Below are 17,419 nucleotides of genomic sequence, written 5' to 3' on the forward strand. Positions count from 1 at the left end.
ACAATTGCATGAGCACACAAGGGGAGGTGTGCATGAAAGGCCATCTGAGCCGACACCCTGTTTGTAATAATGGCCGCTCGGTGCCCCACCAAGGCTTCATCCTCAAGTGATGCAAAGAAGCCTCCCGCTAACCATTTGTTGAAGACATGTCCATATGACACAGCCCCCATCTTGTCTCTAGCTTGTTGCTGAGGCCGCCTGAGGCCGTCTAAAGCTTCTGGCATAAAAGGAGTATATTTGCTCTCTGGTGGACGTTCTTTGGCTCATGGAGGAGAAGCCTTTGGAGGTCCACGGTCTGCTGGACTTCAGCTGACCTGACGATCTGCTGAGGGCCACCTCCTCCCATCCAGCCACCTGGGCTCTGTGCTCCTGTAGTCATCTGCACCGTGGCTGCCAGAGAGACTGGAACCCTCTCCTGAGCAGCGGCTTTTCTTTGGGGTGGGGGCGGGGGTGGGAATGCTGAGCCCATGTAAAACCAAATGCAGGTCGACCAGAGGATAGACCAGCAGAAGGCTCTCCGGAGGCTTTAATTAAGCCAGCATGAAATTGCAAGCAGCAGGATCCTACCATCCCTATTATTCTTTGTTACTAATAAGAACCACCTCCTAGAAGGAAATTAATCATAATACACAAGTCAAGCATAAATTTAATTAAACATACTTTGCCGAAGCTGTAGCAGTCTTCTCTACCATTTTTTTAGTTTTTAGAGGGGTTTTTTTTCATTTTTTTTAACTGCTTACTGCTTCAGCAACAGGAATCACACCATGTGCTTTTTAAAGTTCCAGCCGTAGAGATATCACCCCGTTGATATTCCTATGAACAGAACATTAAAAAAAAACACCACATGATTTCCAGCCCTGGAGGAAGAGAAACAGCAATTCCAGCAGGATTCCAAGTTGGGTTCAAATAACCGTGAATGTTCTTGCCCTTAATCCTGTGCTGTTTTGGAAAAAGAAAAGAAAAGAAACCGATCTTTGTTTCTCAGATGAAAGATCTGTCATCATCGTAACTCGCCACTGGGTGGGATGAGGAAAGGCAGTAGGGATTCTGGTAGGTCTGCTCTGGAACTTGTTTTTTTAAATACATATATAGCTTTTATTGAAGAAAATGTTTTACAAAGTTAAAAGCTACAGAAAAATAAAAAAATAATATAGAAAAGAGAAAAAGACATAAAAAAGTATAAAAGAAAGATAGAAGAAAAAGGGTTAAGGTTAGGGTATAAATCAAGAAAAGAGAAAGAAAGAAAAATTAAAGAAATGACTTCCGATCTTCTCTGCAGTAGTTACAAACATAATTAATGCTGTTTCTGCCCTCCCAAATTACTTAACATAATTCCCTTCTTCCCATATACAGCCCTTTTGGATCAGTGAATTCAGAGGTCACCAGTTCGTTTTTATCCATTTTCAGCAAAAAGTCCATAAAGGGTTTCCAGTCGGGCTGCTCTGGAACTTGCGTGTGCAGACAACCAGGCTAACTGGTCCTGCAGGCCAAACCTGTGAAATGCAGATGTGGGGTAGTGCTTTTCACACCGATATATTTTCCTCCTAACTCCAGGAAGGGAGGTGTAACTGCATGTGGGAAAGCCCTTGGGAGACAGGCAAAGAGACGCTGCCAAGGGAACGGTCCGATAAGAGGGCATCGCCCGCAGCTGCATAATGGGCGGAGAAAGAGGCTCAGAAGGGACCCTCCCTAGTTTCTGTAAAGGAGACGGTGGGAGATTTGTACTTTCAGACTTGCAAGATTGATGTCAGCCTTACCAGGTAGACCAGACAGAAATGAGCGAATTCTACTTTATTGTAAAGCTGCATTAGCAGAATCATCTCAAAGCTGCCAAGTTTGAAAAGCACCGCTGTAGAGATTGTGGGGATGCTGTTCTTCCTGCCCCTTCCCGCCGCCTTTTCACTTTCTTTTCCCTCCTCCCAGATCCACGCCCAGGCAGAGGCTAGCAAATTTTATCAAAAGGCCCCTGTTTTCTTGAGCTGCATCTCCCTCCATCAGATGCATAGGATGGCTAGACCCCTGGCGATGCGGCTCACGAAAGCCCCTTCCAGGCCCAGGTCTCTGTGGCTCTTCTGAAGAGCCATGGCTCCCTTCCTGCAGTGTTCCCCACTCCTCAGTTTTCCCACCATCTGTCGAAACAAATGATCGTTCCCAAGTCAGCATTCTGGTGGCGTGGTGGTGTTGGTGCTTTGAGAAATGCTTTAATTTGCTTCCCAGAGAGGAGGGGTCTTGCCGTGCCTCCGCGAGATCCGCCATTGGGCTTCTCCTCCTCCTCCTAATCGTCTTCCACCGAGAATGTGCCATTTTCCCTTTAGGTGTGACTGACCTGATGGAACAGTGAGCGATTCCCCTCTTAGAGAGGCTACCTGCAGCGTCTCTGTATGAATCCTCGTTCTGCATTTCTCTCCTTCCAACCCGCTGTGCAACTCAGAGACAGGGTGGGAGAACTGCAAAGGAGCAGCACGACTGTATTCCCCATGTTTAATAGGAGGGCCATGGGGGAACGGTCGGTCTAGCTCAGGGTTGGGACCTGCTGTTCCAAACAATGCGGTCAGTGATCTCTGTTGGGTCACGGAGAGAAGGCGGGGATCATAGGATTTGCTTGCTCCATTTATTCCTGTAAAGTCAGAATGCCGCTCGTCCTGCATCAGCAAAACTCTGAGAGCAGAGAGACGATGCTTGGCAACCGGTGGGTGCGAGATGTTTCTACACTATTGTAAGCCTTGTCATCTGTCAGACAATGCGCCGGGGAAAGAGCCCTATAAAAGTCGCATCTTTTCAGCATTTTCCCCCTATGGCCGCTTCGGGGGGAGAAGGGAAAGAGCGCATGGAAGAGAAGGCCGGAGGCATCGGGGCACCGAGCACTTGACTGGCTTCTGTCTCGGATCATGGTGGACCCAGTGACCGACTGCTAAAGGTAAGGTGGACGAGGCTCGGCTCGGACCGAACTCACGAAGGCTTCCTTCGCGCCAGTCGGTCTCCCTTTGCTCTGCGGAAGAGGTTGGCATCACCAGGCTTGCCATCGATAAAAAAAATGTGCTACAAACCCCAACACTCTAAGCTAAAACCCCTTTGTGCCTCTGAGTGATGGGTGAACTCTTTTTTTTAGCGCAAAACCCTGGTGTGAATAAGGACATTTTCTTACGGCATGAGCCTCTTTGACCTCGAGATGCTCGGAACAGTGACATTTCTGTGTACAAGTCCTGGGAGCTGTTTTGTTGAAGTATCCATCACAAACTTGCTGTCCTTTGTACTCACAACTTTCCTTAACGTATACAACTTGTATACACAAGGTCCCTTCACGTATGTTGTAGTGAACGAATTTTACGAAGCGACTTGAATGAATTTTTTCCTCACGTGCCCTGTTCCATGCAACCTCCCTGTGCCAACTGTTCAAACACAGTCTCTCCTGGTAAAAGGTTAGGAAACGTAACTGCCTTTTTTTACAGAGAGGGAGCAAAAAATCTTCCTTTTCTGGATGTGCCTCTTGCAAACCAACAAGAAAAAAGCAAGGTTAGCCGATCCCATTCAGGCAGATCTTTTGCCAATCTGCTCGTTCACTTATCCAGCCTGGGCTTGATTTCCTTCCTTCCCTTTTCCCCAAGAGATCTTTCCTGGGAACGATTGTGCCTTCACGTTTTGCTTGTAGGTGGATGAAGTAGTCCTGAGACCATCGATATTTCTGAGTCCTAAACTCTCACGGCCACACAAAGGCCTTTCTGTACCGTTCAGCCCATCCTGATCCTGGACAAATGGAAAATCTGCTCTTTCTGATCCCTTGAAAATCTTGAACTCCTTTTCATCCCTGTATTTGTTTCAGAATGCACAGCATGTGGAAAATGCACTTTGGATTTCCCCGTTGGACTTCATTTCAGTTGAGAGAAAAGTTGTGGACCTTGCTTTTAGAAGATGGTGCTTTACAAATGTTTACAGCTTGTCCTCTGGATTAATTAGGTTTTACATTTCATTTGGGTGATTTTGATGGCATTTGCAGGATGGCTTTGAGGCAGCACACTTAAAATGGGCCGTTGAATTCATCTTTAAATTTGCACCACACGTTGAACCGCAAACTTTCCAAAAAGGCTGTGTTTGTGCAGTAGGCTCAAGTTCAAAAATCTCACCAGAGTTAAAATAAACCAGACTTGGCATCTTGTCTGAAAGCAGCCACTAATTTGTTTTCACAATTGCCATCAGTTGACCGTTGTAGACAATGATGTAGGCTCGATATCTCTCTACGGGTGGAATACAAAGCTTTGTATCTTCCCACAGGGCAGCACGTCTGTGACTGGAATACTGTCTTAATTCAGAAAATACAATTCCCCAGAAGGTAAGGAAAATAAGATTAGTGTTACGGCTGTGACGAGAGTGTGGCAGTGTGAGAATCACTGACCTCCCTGGCGGGGGGCTTTTGCTCTTCCCCAAATCCCCCTGTTGCAAAATTTGTTCTAGCAAAGAACAAGTAAGGAATTTCTTCCCATGACCGGTAATAATTTGGGTTGTGGATTGGACTGTGTGCATTTTAAAATGATTGTTGATCAGGCTGCTAGTTAGTCAGGAAACTAGCAAGGTTGAGCAGTGTTTCTCAACCTTGGCAACTTGAAGATGCGTGGACTTCAACTCCCAGAATTCCCCAGCCAGCCATGCTGGCTGGGGAATTCTGGGAATTGAAGTCCACACGTGTTAAAGTTGCTAAGGATGAGAAACATTGGGCCAGGGAGACATAATTCCCAAAGTAGGTGGCATATGGCTGAGCACCACAGTGGCCGAGTGAGAATAAGAATAAGGAGAAAAGTTGTGTCTGGACCAACTTGCGTAGCTTGTCATGACCAGCAAGAACAAGCTAAAATGACTCCCCCCACCCCACCAAAGGTAAAGAGGAGAAAAAGCTGGACGTTATGTTGATTTTGCCGAATTTGCAGTTTGCAGAATTCTCCCCAGCCCTTTCTGCTGCAAAAGGAGCCCCCGCTGGAGCTTCACGACCGCGAGTGTCCACGATGTTCGGTTGGATGGGAGGGGCCCTGTTGTGCGCAGTCTCCGGTCTGGTCCTCCTCATTGTGGCCACGGCCACGGACTTTTGGATGCAGTACCGCTACTCCGGCAGCCTCAGCAATCAGGGGCTCTGGCGCTTCTGCGTGGGAAACAAATGCCACCCGCACACCATCACCCTTGGTAAGGATGCCAACCAGCTTGGGGCTGAAAAATGGGACTGTTTTTAATGTGCAAACCAACTTCCAGAAAGAAAGAAACTATCGGTCCCAAGAGACCCTTGATTTGGGTTAGTGCATCCTCTGGACATCTGTAACTCGTTCCAAATGAGCATAGAACAAATCAAGCGTCAAGTTCCTCTCGGGTACTTGCAGAGTTTCTCAACCTTGGCCACTTTGAGACGTGTGGACTTCAACTCCCAGAATTCCTCAGCCAGCATGCTGGGAGTTGAAGTCCACCCATCTTAAAGTATACTGGCTGGGGAATTCTGGGAGTTGAAGTCCACACGTCTCAAAGTGGCCAAGGTTGAGAAACCCTGATTCAATGAATATATTTTTCTAAAGACAGGCTAGAAAAACTCAGCCGTGCAGGTCACTGAAAATGTGTTGCTTACAAGCTTTCGTTGGACTTAATGGCTGGATTCGCACCACCCACTGATCGCATTAAGTTAACGAAACAGAACTCCTGTGCCTACATAACACGCTGTGCCCATGGCTTGACATGATGGCAGGGTTCCTGCAACGTGCAAGACGAGGCTCAGTGGGACTAGATTGATGGTGGTTCAGCATGTTGTGGAAACCCATCTATGGTCTTAGCATATTGTGTGAACCAGTCAGAAGAGGTTTGTGACAGCCATACTGAATGTTTAGCCTAGGACCGCCAAGCCCCGGGTTCTAGTCCCTCTTCACTATCAAGTCCACGGGGGAACTTTGGACCAGTCACTGTCTCTAAGCCCAACTGACTTCACAGGGTTGATGTTATGGAGAAATATTGAGGAGGGAAAGTTTGATGTGGAACGTCATGCTCTTGGCGGGATATACATCTAAATAATGTACAAAATAAAATGGTTTGGAGGTTGTACAGGCAAGGCCTGAAGTTGCGCCTTGGCCCATGGCACCTAACCCCAACGCAGGTCCTGCGTCATAGAGGTGAAGTCCACACCAGTCCATAGGCAGCAACCAGGCCCTGTGTTAAGTCAAAGGTGGCCTTCCTGACCCTGAAGGTTCATGTGAGAGAACCAATGGCTCTCGCTCCCCACACAGCTTTCTGGGACGCCACGCGAGCCTTCATGCTCATCTCCATCCTGTCCTCTTTCGCTGGGATCATCCTGGAACTCATGACCTACTCCGGCAGCGCCCGTTTTTCCCGCAGCCGCTCCGCAGGGGTCACCCTCTTGATTGCAGGTAGGTGGGAACGCTCAGGGCCGGGGTGGGGGGCGGAAAGCAGACGCACGCGTTCTCCAGCCTGGATCCCCCCTTGGGGCGGATGACCGTGCCTGTCTCCTCCCAGTGCACGCCCATGCTCCAGGCGCAAGCAGAGGACAGTGAGGCTTCTGAGAGCCGGTTGGTTTGGGGCTGCCCCACCGCTTCTCTGTCCTTGTTGGTGGCTGAGTCCAAATGTGAATATTAAAAAGCAAGGGTGAAGGCGGACATCCTTGTCTAGTTCCTCTAAATCAGTGTTGTCCAAACTTGGCCACTTTAAGATGAGTGGACTTCAACTCCCAGAATTCCCCAGCCAGCCATGCTGGCTGGGGAATTCTGGGAGTTGAAGTCCACTCATCTTAAAGTGGCCAAGTTTGGACAACACTGCTCTAAATAGTGGAAAAGTAGGAGGAAACATTTCATCTATACAAAATACAGTCGGTTGAAAAAAATACGATCGATAAATGCAGTAGAAATATATACGTACTAGCATTAGGTAAGTTTATATAGCGTTGTAACTGTTCGCTGTTGTGACGCATTAACATTTTTTTTTCTTCGTTACATTTATTTTACTTTTTTGTCAAAGCGCTTTTTAAATAAATAAATAATAATAAAGAGAAATGCTTTTTCCAAGGAGGAACCCCACAGCACTGGGCCTTGCACGGGGTTGCCCTGTTTCTTTCTTTCTTTTTTTCATTGTCCCAAACCAAACGTCTTTATTGCAAATCTGCAAAAAATCATGAGTTGTCAAACATTTACATTTCATCCAAACAATCTCACCACAGATCTTCTTGAGGGTTTCCTGCCCCCAGCGGCCTTTCAATTTTTTTTTTCCCTCCGACATTTCTTCACTTTGATTATTGAGCTAACCACGTATTATGACAACACTCAAGCAGGAAACGGGTTAGAAGGTTCAGACGGTATTTACTTACTGGTTCCTTTAGAAAATCGATATCGTTGCCCACGTTAAATACAAAACTCTGGGCAGCTAATGATCAGTTTGTCAAAACAAAAAACGCTCCAACCGACACAGCAAAGCAAAATTAAAACAATCCGATGCAAAAAAAGAAAAAAAGAGGGAGGCTGTTTCATAGAGCGGGCACGGAGAAGACACACCTGCTCAGCCCCACAAGATGGCACTGTGTGATAGAAGGGATTTGCGGCATGCCCACCCTGTTGGACTTGGTGCACCGGGCAGAACCCCCAGAGACAGGGAGTCCCACAAATAGCCGGGTGGTCACGTGCCACGCAGGGCTTTCCAGATGAGAGCCAGCAGCTTGACTGGCACCTTCAGCACATGGCAGTGAGTGAGTTTGGGATGCGACCGGTGGACTCCCTGCGGCTTCTCTTGGTCCTCAGGAGCATCCCTGTAGGACCATCTTTCCGATGTCGGGACTGGGGGTAAGGAAGGGAGGGGGAAGGTCACGTGGCAGACGTCCCCAAGCCCCTCACCCCAAATAGCCTTCCTCTGCAAGTCTGATCCAGAGAAAGCCACGCGGGGGCTCAGCATGCCCAGCCCCTCCCCTCCCCTTCCCACTCGCCCACCTGAAAGACTCTGGGTTGCATTTTCCTGTACTCTTGGCTGACATCTAGAGGTTAGCCTGGGGTTTGCAACCCGTATCTATTAGCTCTCACCCAGGCAATCCAGTGTGTTGAAGGTATGGAGCCCAGCTTGAAGATGTGTGGACTTCAACTCCCAGGATTCCCCAGCCAGTGGAGTTGAAGTCCACACATCTTCCAGTTGCCAAGGTTGAGAAACACTGATTTAGGGTGTCACATGAATCTAATCCCTTTGGGAATTTGATTCGGTTTGCTTGCTGGTTTGCTGCTCCGTTCCAAACGGCTCTGGGCAATTTACACAAGCGACGAAAACATAAAAGCGCTCAACCAAAACTCTGCCCCGTAATGGCAAATCCACAGTTGAGTCTTCCCCCTCCCAAAGTAGAGAATTCAATCTTTTTGTTCCCAGGACTCTTCGCCTTGCTGGGCCTGTCAGTCTACACCGGTGTGACTGTGAATTTCTACGGCAAGCGCTACGCTGACTGGCGCTTCTCCTGGTCGTACATCCTGGGCTGGATCGCCATCGTGCTGACCATCGCCGCAGGTACCTTGGGAGCGGACCGAGGTTCCCCATCCCCGGCCCTCCCTGTCCCAGATCCCGAGACCCCGGTGGGGCTGGGGGTCCCCGACTGCAGGATTCCCGGGGTTTGGCTCTGCTGGGCACGGGGCTCCTGTAAGGCTCTCTGTGTGTGTCTTGGTGTTGTCTACAGCCCGTGAATCCTCCCCGGTGTCCTCTCTCGGGTCACCATCTCTCCCCTTTTTCTTCTCAGGTGCTTTCCACTTCTGTGCCGTCCGCAGGAATTTGCCCCCCGGCGGATCCAGCAGGGCGAGCGGTTGATTCCCTTTGCCGCACCACCTTGGCCCAAGTCCATCCCAGCCAGATCTCCCCTTGCGCCGCCTCGTGGCCCCTTGTCCTTGTTCTTCCTCCTCCGCCAGGGTCCCCCCAACAGCCCAGTTAATGCTGAGAGACCAGGGCAAAGGCCGCGTCCATGCACTGCGCTCAGAACCGCTTTTCTCCAACAAGCCGTGATGTTCGCTTATTGCATGAAATCAGAAGCCCTGATCAACACACTACGGTGGCCAGGTTCACACAACAATCCAGCCCGGGGAGGAGAATCTGAATTAACCCGTGTTCTGCGCCTGCTCAGCAGATTGGACCATAAGCTAAGAGGCTGGGGTCACACAACACCCCAAGACCCACACATACACGAAATGTTGTTCAAGTTTAGAATATTGTAATCCACGAACTAACCGGATGAAGTATGCTGTGAGAACCCAGTGCCCGTGTCGCGTACGCTTGGCCGCCGATGCTGAAACAGGATCTCCTCTTGCAGCCGTTTTCAGCGGGCCCCCTTTGGTCCCCGCCACATGCAAACTCCCCGCCCTTCCTCCTAAAACTCTCCTCCTGCTCCGTGGGTCACCCCCTTGCGTGTCCAAAGTTCCCTTCTCTTCCTTCCCTCTGGGGAAGATGCTTTATGTGTGTGCTGACAGGAAGACAATAAAAGAGCACGCTCCAGGCATGGGCCATGCGTGCATGCAAGCAGCATTCATTCTACTTGCTCAAAGGGTGGCCGGATGCCAAAGTGGGCAGGCTTTCCAAAGGTTTTTCCAAAAAAACATCTTTGCTGCACGGGGGCTGCATCACGGCTTGCACCTTCCTAAAATTCCCCTTTCTGCCCAAGGATTAAAACTGCAGCCTCCCCGTTTGGCCCTTCCTTTTGGCATCTGGTCACCTTAGGCAAGTGTTGTCCAAACTTGGCCACTTTAAGATGAGTGGACTTCAACTCCCAGAATTCCCCAGCCAGCATGGCTGGCTGGAGAATTCTGGGAGTTGAAGTCCACTCATCTCAAAGTGGCCAAGTTTGGACAACACTGCCTTAGGCACACAGGCTAGATTCTTGTGACGTTAGACACAGCTCCACAAGAGGGCACTGGCCACCTTGCTGGGTGGGGTTGTGCCACCAGCAACTTACTCCTCTGGTGTAATTGTGGCAATGGATCAGGACCTGTTGAGATGCTGCCAAAATCAAGGAAGGAGCAGAAAGATTTAAAGGCTCACCCTACAGTAAAACAATCATGGAGTCCCTGGAGTTCTCTGAGCTTGGCTGTTTTCTTGCAAACGTTTCATTACCCGGCTAGGTCACATCTTCAGTGCTAGCATGAAACATTTGCAAGAAAACAGCCAAGCTCAGAGCACTCCAGGGACTCCACAGTTCAACCCTGAGCTACGCATATTCTCTTCTATTAGTAAAACAATCCCTTATAAGCCCGCCCATTTTGAGAAATGCCAAAATAAATGGTTAGTCTTTAAGGTGCTATAAGATGCTTTATTTCTGTTTACCTTTACCTCTTTCCTTGCTGCACCCACCTCCTGCGCTGGCCAAATCTCTTCTGATCATTGGAGGTTTCCTCCCCTAAGTTCTGCCATCACAGACCTTCTTGGACAGACATATTTAGCTTGGGGGGGGCGGGAGAGGAATCAGAGCTCAGTTTATTCGAGGGGTTCCCACCGTGGCTTTCCCTGTGTCGAAACAAGCCTCGTGTACAGTTGCTGAAGCGAATGCACAGGGCACGTGGCCTCGATCTGCCTTCCGAAGCGATGGATTTCGGCTTCCAACAGTCCCAGGCAATGTTGCCCAAAGCGAGAGACCATAGGAGCCCCCAAATTTTGGTGGAGGCCAAATTGCCTACGGCCACTTGAAACATCCCCTTGCTCTCTGGAGGAGAGCTAAGAGGCCTCCCCAGCCTCCCTCCTGGCCCAGTGAGCCTCCCCTGCCCAGAAAGGGGTCAGCACCCCGTGGAATTGCCCAACACTTTCAGGGATGACTCTGCTCCTGCAGGAATCCTTCTGCCTCCCTGAAAATAAACACCAGTGTCTGGCTCGTGGTGTGATTCAAAGGCCCCCTCCTGAGACACACCTTCTTAGTCAGTGCCGGAGAACTCTTGTGGTCACTTGTGAATCCTCACATGGATGGGGTAACTGGCCAAGGTACCTGCCTCATGACCTTCTGGCCTTGGTATGTGAAGGATCTGGCAAGACTTCCTGCGGAGTGAGATCACCCCCTGGTTTCAAAAATTATGACTTCCATTCCGTGATGTGCCATTGACTCATTCTGGGCTGAATCATCCTGAATTCACACGCCTGTGGACGGGTCAGGAAGGGGGCCAACGGGCCAGGTACAGCACACACCTACACGCCAGCCTCTGCTCATCCCGCGTCACAAAGAAACAGGCGAGGAAGCAAAAAGAAGCGGGTTGGAGCTTTCCGCAGCAGGAGGATGAACTTGCTGGTCCAGGGACGGCTTCAGACTATTCCAGGCGCGAGACGGAGAAGACCCAGGAGATCCTCTCGCTATCTTCCATATCCATGTATTTTGGATACTGCAATAAATCATGCGCTGGGTTAGCACCAAAACTGTAAACTCACCCAACAGGCTGGGTGTCAAGCCTACAATGTCCAAATCCCAATCCAGAAGAATTCTCATGAAACCAGGCCTGGTTCAGATAAATGCTCCTTTATTGGATCGTACATGCAGCTCGAAGCAAAGCATTGCTAAAACTAAAGCCTACGTAACTTTTCCTCTACTTTTACCCCCTCTCTCCCCCTTCTTCTTTGGCGCCAGATTTCTTTCTCATCAAGTCGTGACCGCTCATCCTTTTCCATTCCCCCATTAATTTCTTTGAGCAGTCCCTGGTCAGGAGGAAGCTCTGGGGCTTTACTCTGAGATCTAGTCACCACCGCTGCCAGTTCCTGCTCCTGCCCCATGGGAATCACAGCTGACACCACCTTCTCCCCCTGGCGGTTGTGTTGTGGCAATCTCGAGAGCGCATCCGCCAGGAAGTTCTTTCCCCCAGGGAGGCATTTCAAAGTGAACTTAAACCGACTGAAAAACTGTGCCCATCTCACTTGTTTGGGGGACAGTTTTCTGGGTGACTTTAGGGTGTCTAGATTCTTATGATCTGTCCATACTTCAAGAGGCTGTTCTGCCCCTTCCAGCAAATGTCTCCAATTCATCAAAGCCCATTTCACAGCCAAAGCCTCTTTTTCCCACAGCAGCCATCTCCTTTCTGTTTCACTGAACTTTCTAGACAAGTATGCACATGGCCGTAGCACCCCCTTTCCATCTTTTTGCAATAAAACTGCTCCAAGAGCCACATCTGAAGCATCTGCTTGAGTTACGAAAGGCATTGTGGGGTCTGGGTGTTTTAGGATGGGTTCAGCCCCTCCTGGAACAGCTGCACGAGGAGCCCCTCCGACCAGTCCGGGAGCTTTGTGGCCAGGTGCCTAAACTCCAAGGAGTACTCGGTGACGGAGTGGGTTCCTTGCTTCAGCCCCCTGATCTTCTTCACTGCTTGAGTTCAGGCGCATTGGTCCTCGAACTGGCTGTGCAGCACGGTGATGAATTAGTCGAAATCCCCCAGCTCTGGCGCCTCTGCCTCATTCAGGTCATTCACCCACTCCGCTGCTACGCCCACCAGGAACTGGGACATGTACAGCACCCTCCAGGCGTCACTCGCGAAAAGATGTCCGCATGCAGATCCTCACCTGGTTCAAGAAGGTGGCCAGCTGCCCCGGGACTCTGTTGTACTTTTCCTCCAGCCCCCATCTCTTCAGCGGGTCTCCCTCCCCCCGGTAGAGTCGCGGGGCCCCTCGTCCCTGGCCTGCCGGCATCTGCAGCCCTGTCCCTCGGCGCCCGGCTGGGGGTCCCTCCCCTTGCAGTCTTCTAGGTGGTCGCTCCGGAGGAGGAGGAGGAGGAGGAGGAGGAGGAGGAGGAGGAGGAAGGGTCGGTGGCCCCGCGGGTGCAAGCCCAGGGCCCGGGATGACGTGCGGGGTCATCGGTCTGGGACCAGCAGGTTGTAAGCCAAGCGGAGCCACGGGTGCAGGCTTGCCCATGGCGCCCGACTGCTCAAGAAGTCTTATATGCTCCCTCAAGGTGTGGATTTCACCCTCCAACTCCTGCACCCGTCGACCCTCGTCCCATGGTGCTGTGAACCTGGTCATTCCTCCCACGGCTCTTGACCACCTGGGACGGTCAGGTACCTCTGGGGGAGGTCCTTCAGAAGCATCCCCAAAACTCAAGTCACTCTGCGGACCCCATCACTGAGCCAGGCGCCCGGCTGGGTCTTTTTGCCTGACGACCAATTTTGCCTGACCAATTTTGCCTCGATGGGCTGAGGGGGGACGTCCATCTCCTCGACCTCTATCCGAGGGGACTGTGGCAACTCGCCTCCCCCAACCGCTCCGAGGTCCAACTGCGAAATGTCTGCTTCAAGCTGCAGCAACTCCTGGTCCTCCTTGGGCGATTGTTTCGGCGAAGGCCTCTCCTGCTCCTCTGAGGCCATTCCAGTTCGATGGGTTCTGCTCTCGGGTAAAGTCCAGTACTGGATGGTACATGGAGCTCTAAGCAAAGCGTTGCTAGAACTAAAGCCTGCGTAACTTTCCCTCTGCTTTCACCCCCTCTGCTCCCCCCTCTTATTTCACGCCAGATTTCTTTCCCACCGAGTCGTGGGCTTGAGAATTCCTCACCCTGATAACACCTCTCCTTCCTGGCCTTCGAGATGACACCAGCTCTGTCTTCTTTCATTCCCCCCCCCTTTGTTACAAATGGCAGAACCAAAGCAAGCAAACCCAGCATTTATTATCCCCAATAAATCAGTCCTCTTTTGGTTATTCATTCAATTGCTGTGGGTTCTGACACTGCGTTCCCAGAACAGCTGGACCCAACCCTGGAGGAGATCCAGCTCCACTCTGGTGACAAGATAAAATTGCCTGGCTCTGTCCCCAGCCATCTCAGGGCTTCCTTCTGTGCAAAGAAATGGGCCAGTTGGTCAGCCAGCGGTACAGAGAAGAACACCTGCCTGATTCCCTTTCACCTCTTTTCACAGAAACGGGATGGAGGAATCAGGGCCGTTTTTCGTGACATGGAAGTCAACCCAAGAATTGTCAGGGATGGGTGACGTAGGCTCCTTGCCCTACCTATTTATTATTATTTTTTAATATTACTTTGGATCAAGCATTTCACAAAGAAGCTTCTGTCACACACCTTTACCGCAATGCTTGGAATGGATCGAGCTCGAAATTCCCAGGGCAGATTCTACAAGAATTCAGCTGCGGGAGGCCAAGCAGGAGGCTGCTTGGTGTTCTGGGGAACATTTCTCCTATGGGCCTCGTGTGGTTTGCAACATCTCTGGCTTTATAGCTAAGCAGGTCATGACTGACCGAGACTTTACTCAACTGTGGTCTATGAAATTGATCCAGAGTGCCCACAACCTCTGCGTTCACACAATAGTCAATGCCCAAGCAAATAAACCATATTCTGGCTTAGCATGGTAGCTTACATCATTGATTGCCATCAAGTCGTTTTTCACTTCTAGAGACCGCATGGATAGACGTTCTCCATGATGATCTGTCCCTAACCGGGTCCTTCAGGGCTTCCAATGGTGCCCCCATCGCTGCTGTGTCTGAGTCCGTCCCTCTGGCTGCTGGTCGTCCTCTTCTTCTCTTTCCTCCCACCTTTCCCACATCGGAGCCTTCTCCAGAGAGTTGGGTCTTTGCATAACGTGTCTGAAGTAGGATAATTTGAGCCTGGTCATTTGTGCCTCGAGGGAGAAACTCTAGGTTGAAGCTTAGCTCTTGCAACATGCTAAAACAGTGGCCGGGTTTCCACAACATGCTGACATGGAAAGTATCTAATTCTGGTTTAGCCTAGTCTAGCAGGTTGTCACCGAAGGATATATTAGTTATAATAACTGGGTTCATACAGTCCACTGAAGTAAATTGTATTGTAATCTAGCATGTTATGCAACGCATCGGATTCATTTATGTCTCAGGGTGTCATACCATTCCAGTAAATTGGGTCACTGGAGTAAACCGTGGTTCCGTTAAGATGGCCTGGTGTGTTGCATGAACAGTCACGCAGCCGCAGATCAACTGCAGTTCAGCCCAACATTTCTGGGCTGCAAAGATTTGGATGGGGGCATCGAAGCAATACAGAAATGCCACATCTCGGCTGCCCCCGCATGGTGGTTTGGACGTTTGCAGCCCACGCACAGCACCCGTAAGCCCACTCCGCGTTTCCTTCTCAAGTTTGCTGGGAGAAATCCAGCAGTCTGAGAGCTTGCGCCAAACTACCTCTGGCTGCAGCTGCTTTGATCTGATTTTTGAGCCTCTGTGGGGGAAAGCCATGGGCCGAAGCAATGGTGGCGAGGCGCCCACTCGGAGGCTGTGTTCCCATGTCCCGTGTAAACCCAGACCAGCAAATGCAACTGCTGAGTTTACGTAACAAATAAAGCACCTCCAGTCTGGCTGCTGGCGAGGCGCAGCGAGCTGCAGCGTTGTCAGGGTTCCCGCAGTATTCTGAAGCACAAACCGATCAACCCTATTTTAGTCTAGTGTCGTGTAAATCTGCAGGCCATTTCTCCACAAGCGATTTACGGTGGTTTCAGAGCATCCCCCAGCCATGTTGAAAGGGCACAAAACCTGTGTTCCTCACTGGTATCTTTGCACCATCACGGTAGGGTAACTCTCAAAGATGCTCTAAGTCAGTAGCGGGGAAAGTAGAGGAGAAGAAGTGGAAACGTTTTACCTGACCCTGAAAACCTGGAGCCATCCATAGCGGGGGCACTGCCCCCATGGCCGAGCAGATGGTTGGCAAGGGGGGCGGGCAACTCAACGAAGAAGCTTTGACCCACCCCCACCCCTGCCCAAAGAATCAGCCAACAGGCCACGGTGCCAGTACCGGAATGCCAAGCCAAGCGAGACATTTCCACCTCTGATTCACTCAGCACTAACACCTTCCTGGGCTGGCATCCAACTGTGGGCTCGCCAACCCGGCTACCCCACTGGCCACCAGAAGATGCTCCAAGTCTCTTGGGCGGCAGAAGCCCCCCTCAGTGTGATTCTGCTTCAAGTTAAGGTAGAAACGGCACAAGTCCAGCACATGCCACCATTCTGGCGGACGGGAGGAGTGGGTTACAGAGTGGAAACTGATGCTTCCTCATGAGTGAGGGGTCTTGCAAACACAGCTATGGCAGCTGGACCAGGATCACATAACAAACTTCCATGGCCGTGTGTTGACGTGAATCTGGACTTATCTAGTTGTTTTCTCAATGTGGGGCTGGGTTCCCACTACACGCTTGGTTCGTGAATTAATCCAGTTCCTATAATAAGTGCAATACATCCATGTACCCCAAAAAACAAACCAAGGTTAAAACAAGCTATGCTGAACATGTTGGGTCAATGCAGCCCCTAGGGCTTTAACTGATTTGCTAAACATGCCATACAAACCCACCTTAACAGTCGATACGTATGTCATGCAAACCCAGTGCACAGAATGCTTAATCTGGTTGCTGAATTAACCAATTTTCTGGGTTCATACAATATACTGAGTACACTAAGCTACAGTAAATAAAATCAAGGTTAATACTAGCAAAGTTTTAGATCTTTCACTGGTTAAGCCTCTTGTGTGAGGGGTGAGTGTAGGACTTAGTGTGACTCCATTCACATATTCCTCCAAGCCAGTGTATGAATTACACTAAGCCACAATATGGCTTGGTTCCAGTAGGGCGTGTTGTGTGAACAGAGCCACCGGGCTTTATCAGGGCATAATTTCCAGACTACATAAATCTAGGTAACAGCCAGGTGGCAGCAAAGACTGAAAATATTCTGAATATCTTTGCTTGCTGACATCTAATGTTTTGCCAGGTTTCTGCAACTAGAACGTCTAGGATGTGATTCTGTGGTATGCAACAAGTTTTCAACATACCTGAAACTTCCAAGTAACATACTTTAATATATTTGGAGAAAGCACATCTACATTTCAGGGAGGCCAAGATGTTCCTGAACGAACAGCCTCTTCATCTGCTAGGATTTAACCTTGAGCCTCCAGACACCAACTCTTGAGTTCCACCGCATTTGCGCTCTGATCTGGTCAACAACGAACAATTGCGTATCATCCATATCCCAATCACCCCTCCCTCTGAACGGAGGGATGAGCTCCCAAGATGGTTGGGGTGGCCGATGGGTTCCTCAGGAGTTGGGGGGATCTCACCCTCCCTCCAAGGCATGACTGTAGGCACCCCTCAGATTCAGCCGACCACCTCTCCGCTTGTCCCACAGAAGTGCTACAGAAGATCCTCTGCACTTCACCGGCTTCCATGCCGTCCAAGGTCCCCCACTCACGTGGCAAGACTGATGGATTCCCCTCGCCTACACCTAATCATAGCTAACGCACAACCCCTTTCCCGCTGAGAAGCCGCAAAGCTGTCCCATCAACTGTAGGAGTCTTGGCCATCCCATCCATCCTCAGAAGGGTCCAAGATGGCCTGAAGACCACCATCCAATGGGAGTCTGCAGAAGCTGTGAGGATGGAGAAGACACACGTCACCTCTTTTTATTTTAAGAGGGCACTTGGCCTGGGGGGTTGTATTTTGGGCAGCCATGCAGGTTGGGT

The 17,419-nt window shown here is 50.3% G+C and overlaps 1 protein-coding gene across 1 annotated transcript; it reads left to right on the top strand.

The window, feature by feature from the left end:
• Positions 1 to 4,994: 4,994 nt before the first annotated feature.
• On the top strand, positions 4,995 to 12,604 carry LOC103049682 (lens fiber membrane intrinsic protein). Its single transcript, XM_088151120.1, has 4 exons — positions 4,995 to 5,169; positions 6,249 to 6,389; positions 8,377 to 8,511; positions 12,414 to 12,604. Exons 1-4 carry the CDS (start codon positions 4,995 to 4,997, stop codon positions 12,602 to 12,604), a joined length of 642 nt encoding a protein of 213 aa, XP_088007246.1.
• Positions 12,605 to 17,419: the final 4,815 nt, after the last annotated feature.

Source organism: Python bivittatus, unplaced genomic scaffold (genome assembly GCF_059951505.1).
Source record: "Python bivittatus isolate LINGU-HERP-01145 unplaced genomic scaffold, Pbiv_v1 ctg000660_np1212, whole genome shotgun sequence".
Classification (NCBI taxonomy): domain Eukaryota; kingdom Metazoa; phylum Chordata; class Lepidosauria; order Squamata; family Pythonidae; genus Python; species Python bivittatus.

Bases quoted from the DNA above. Each gene is read 5' to 3' on its own strand.
- LOC103049682 (XM_088151120.1), top strand. From the start codon at position 4,995: ATGTTCGGTTGGATGGGAGGGGCCCTGTTGTGCGCAGTCTCCGGTCTG. The intron at 5,170-6,248 runs GTAAGGATGCCA...CTCCCCACACAG, and splicing joins CCCGCACACCATCACCCTTG to CTTTCTGGGACGCCACGCGA. The intron at 6,390-8,376 runs GTAGGTGGGAAC...TTTTGTTCCCAG, and splicing joins GGTCACCCTCTTGATTGCAG to GACTCTTCGCCTTGCTGGGC.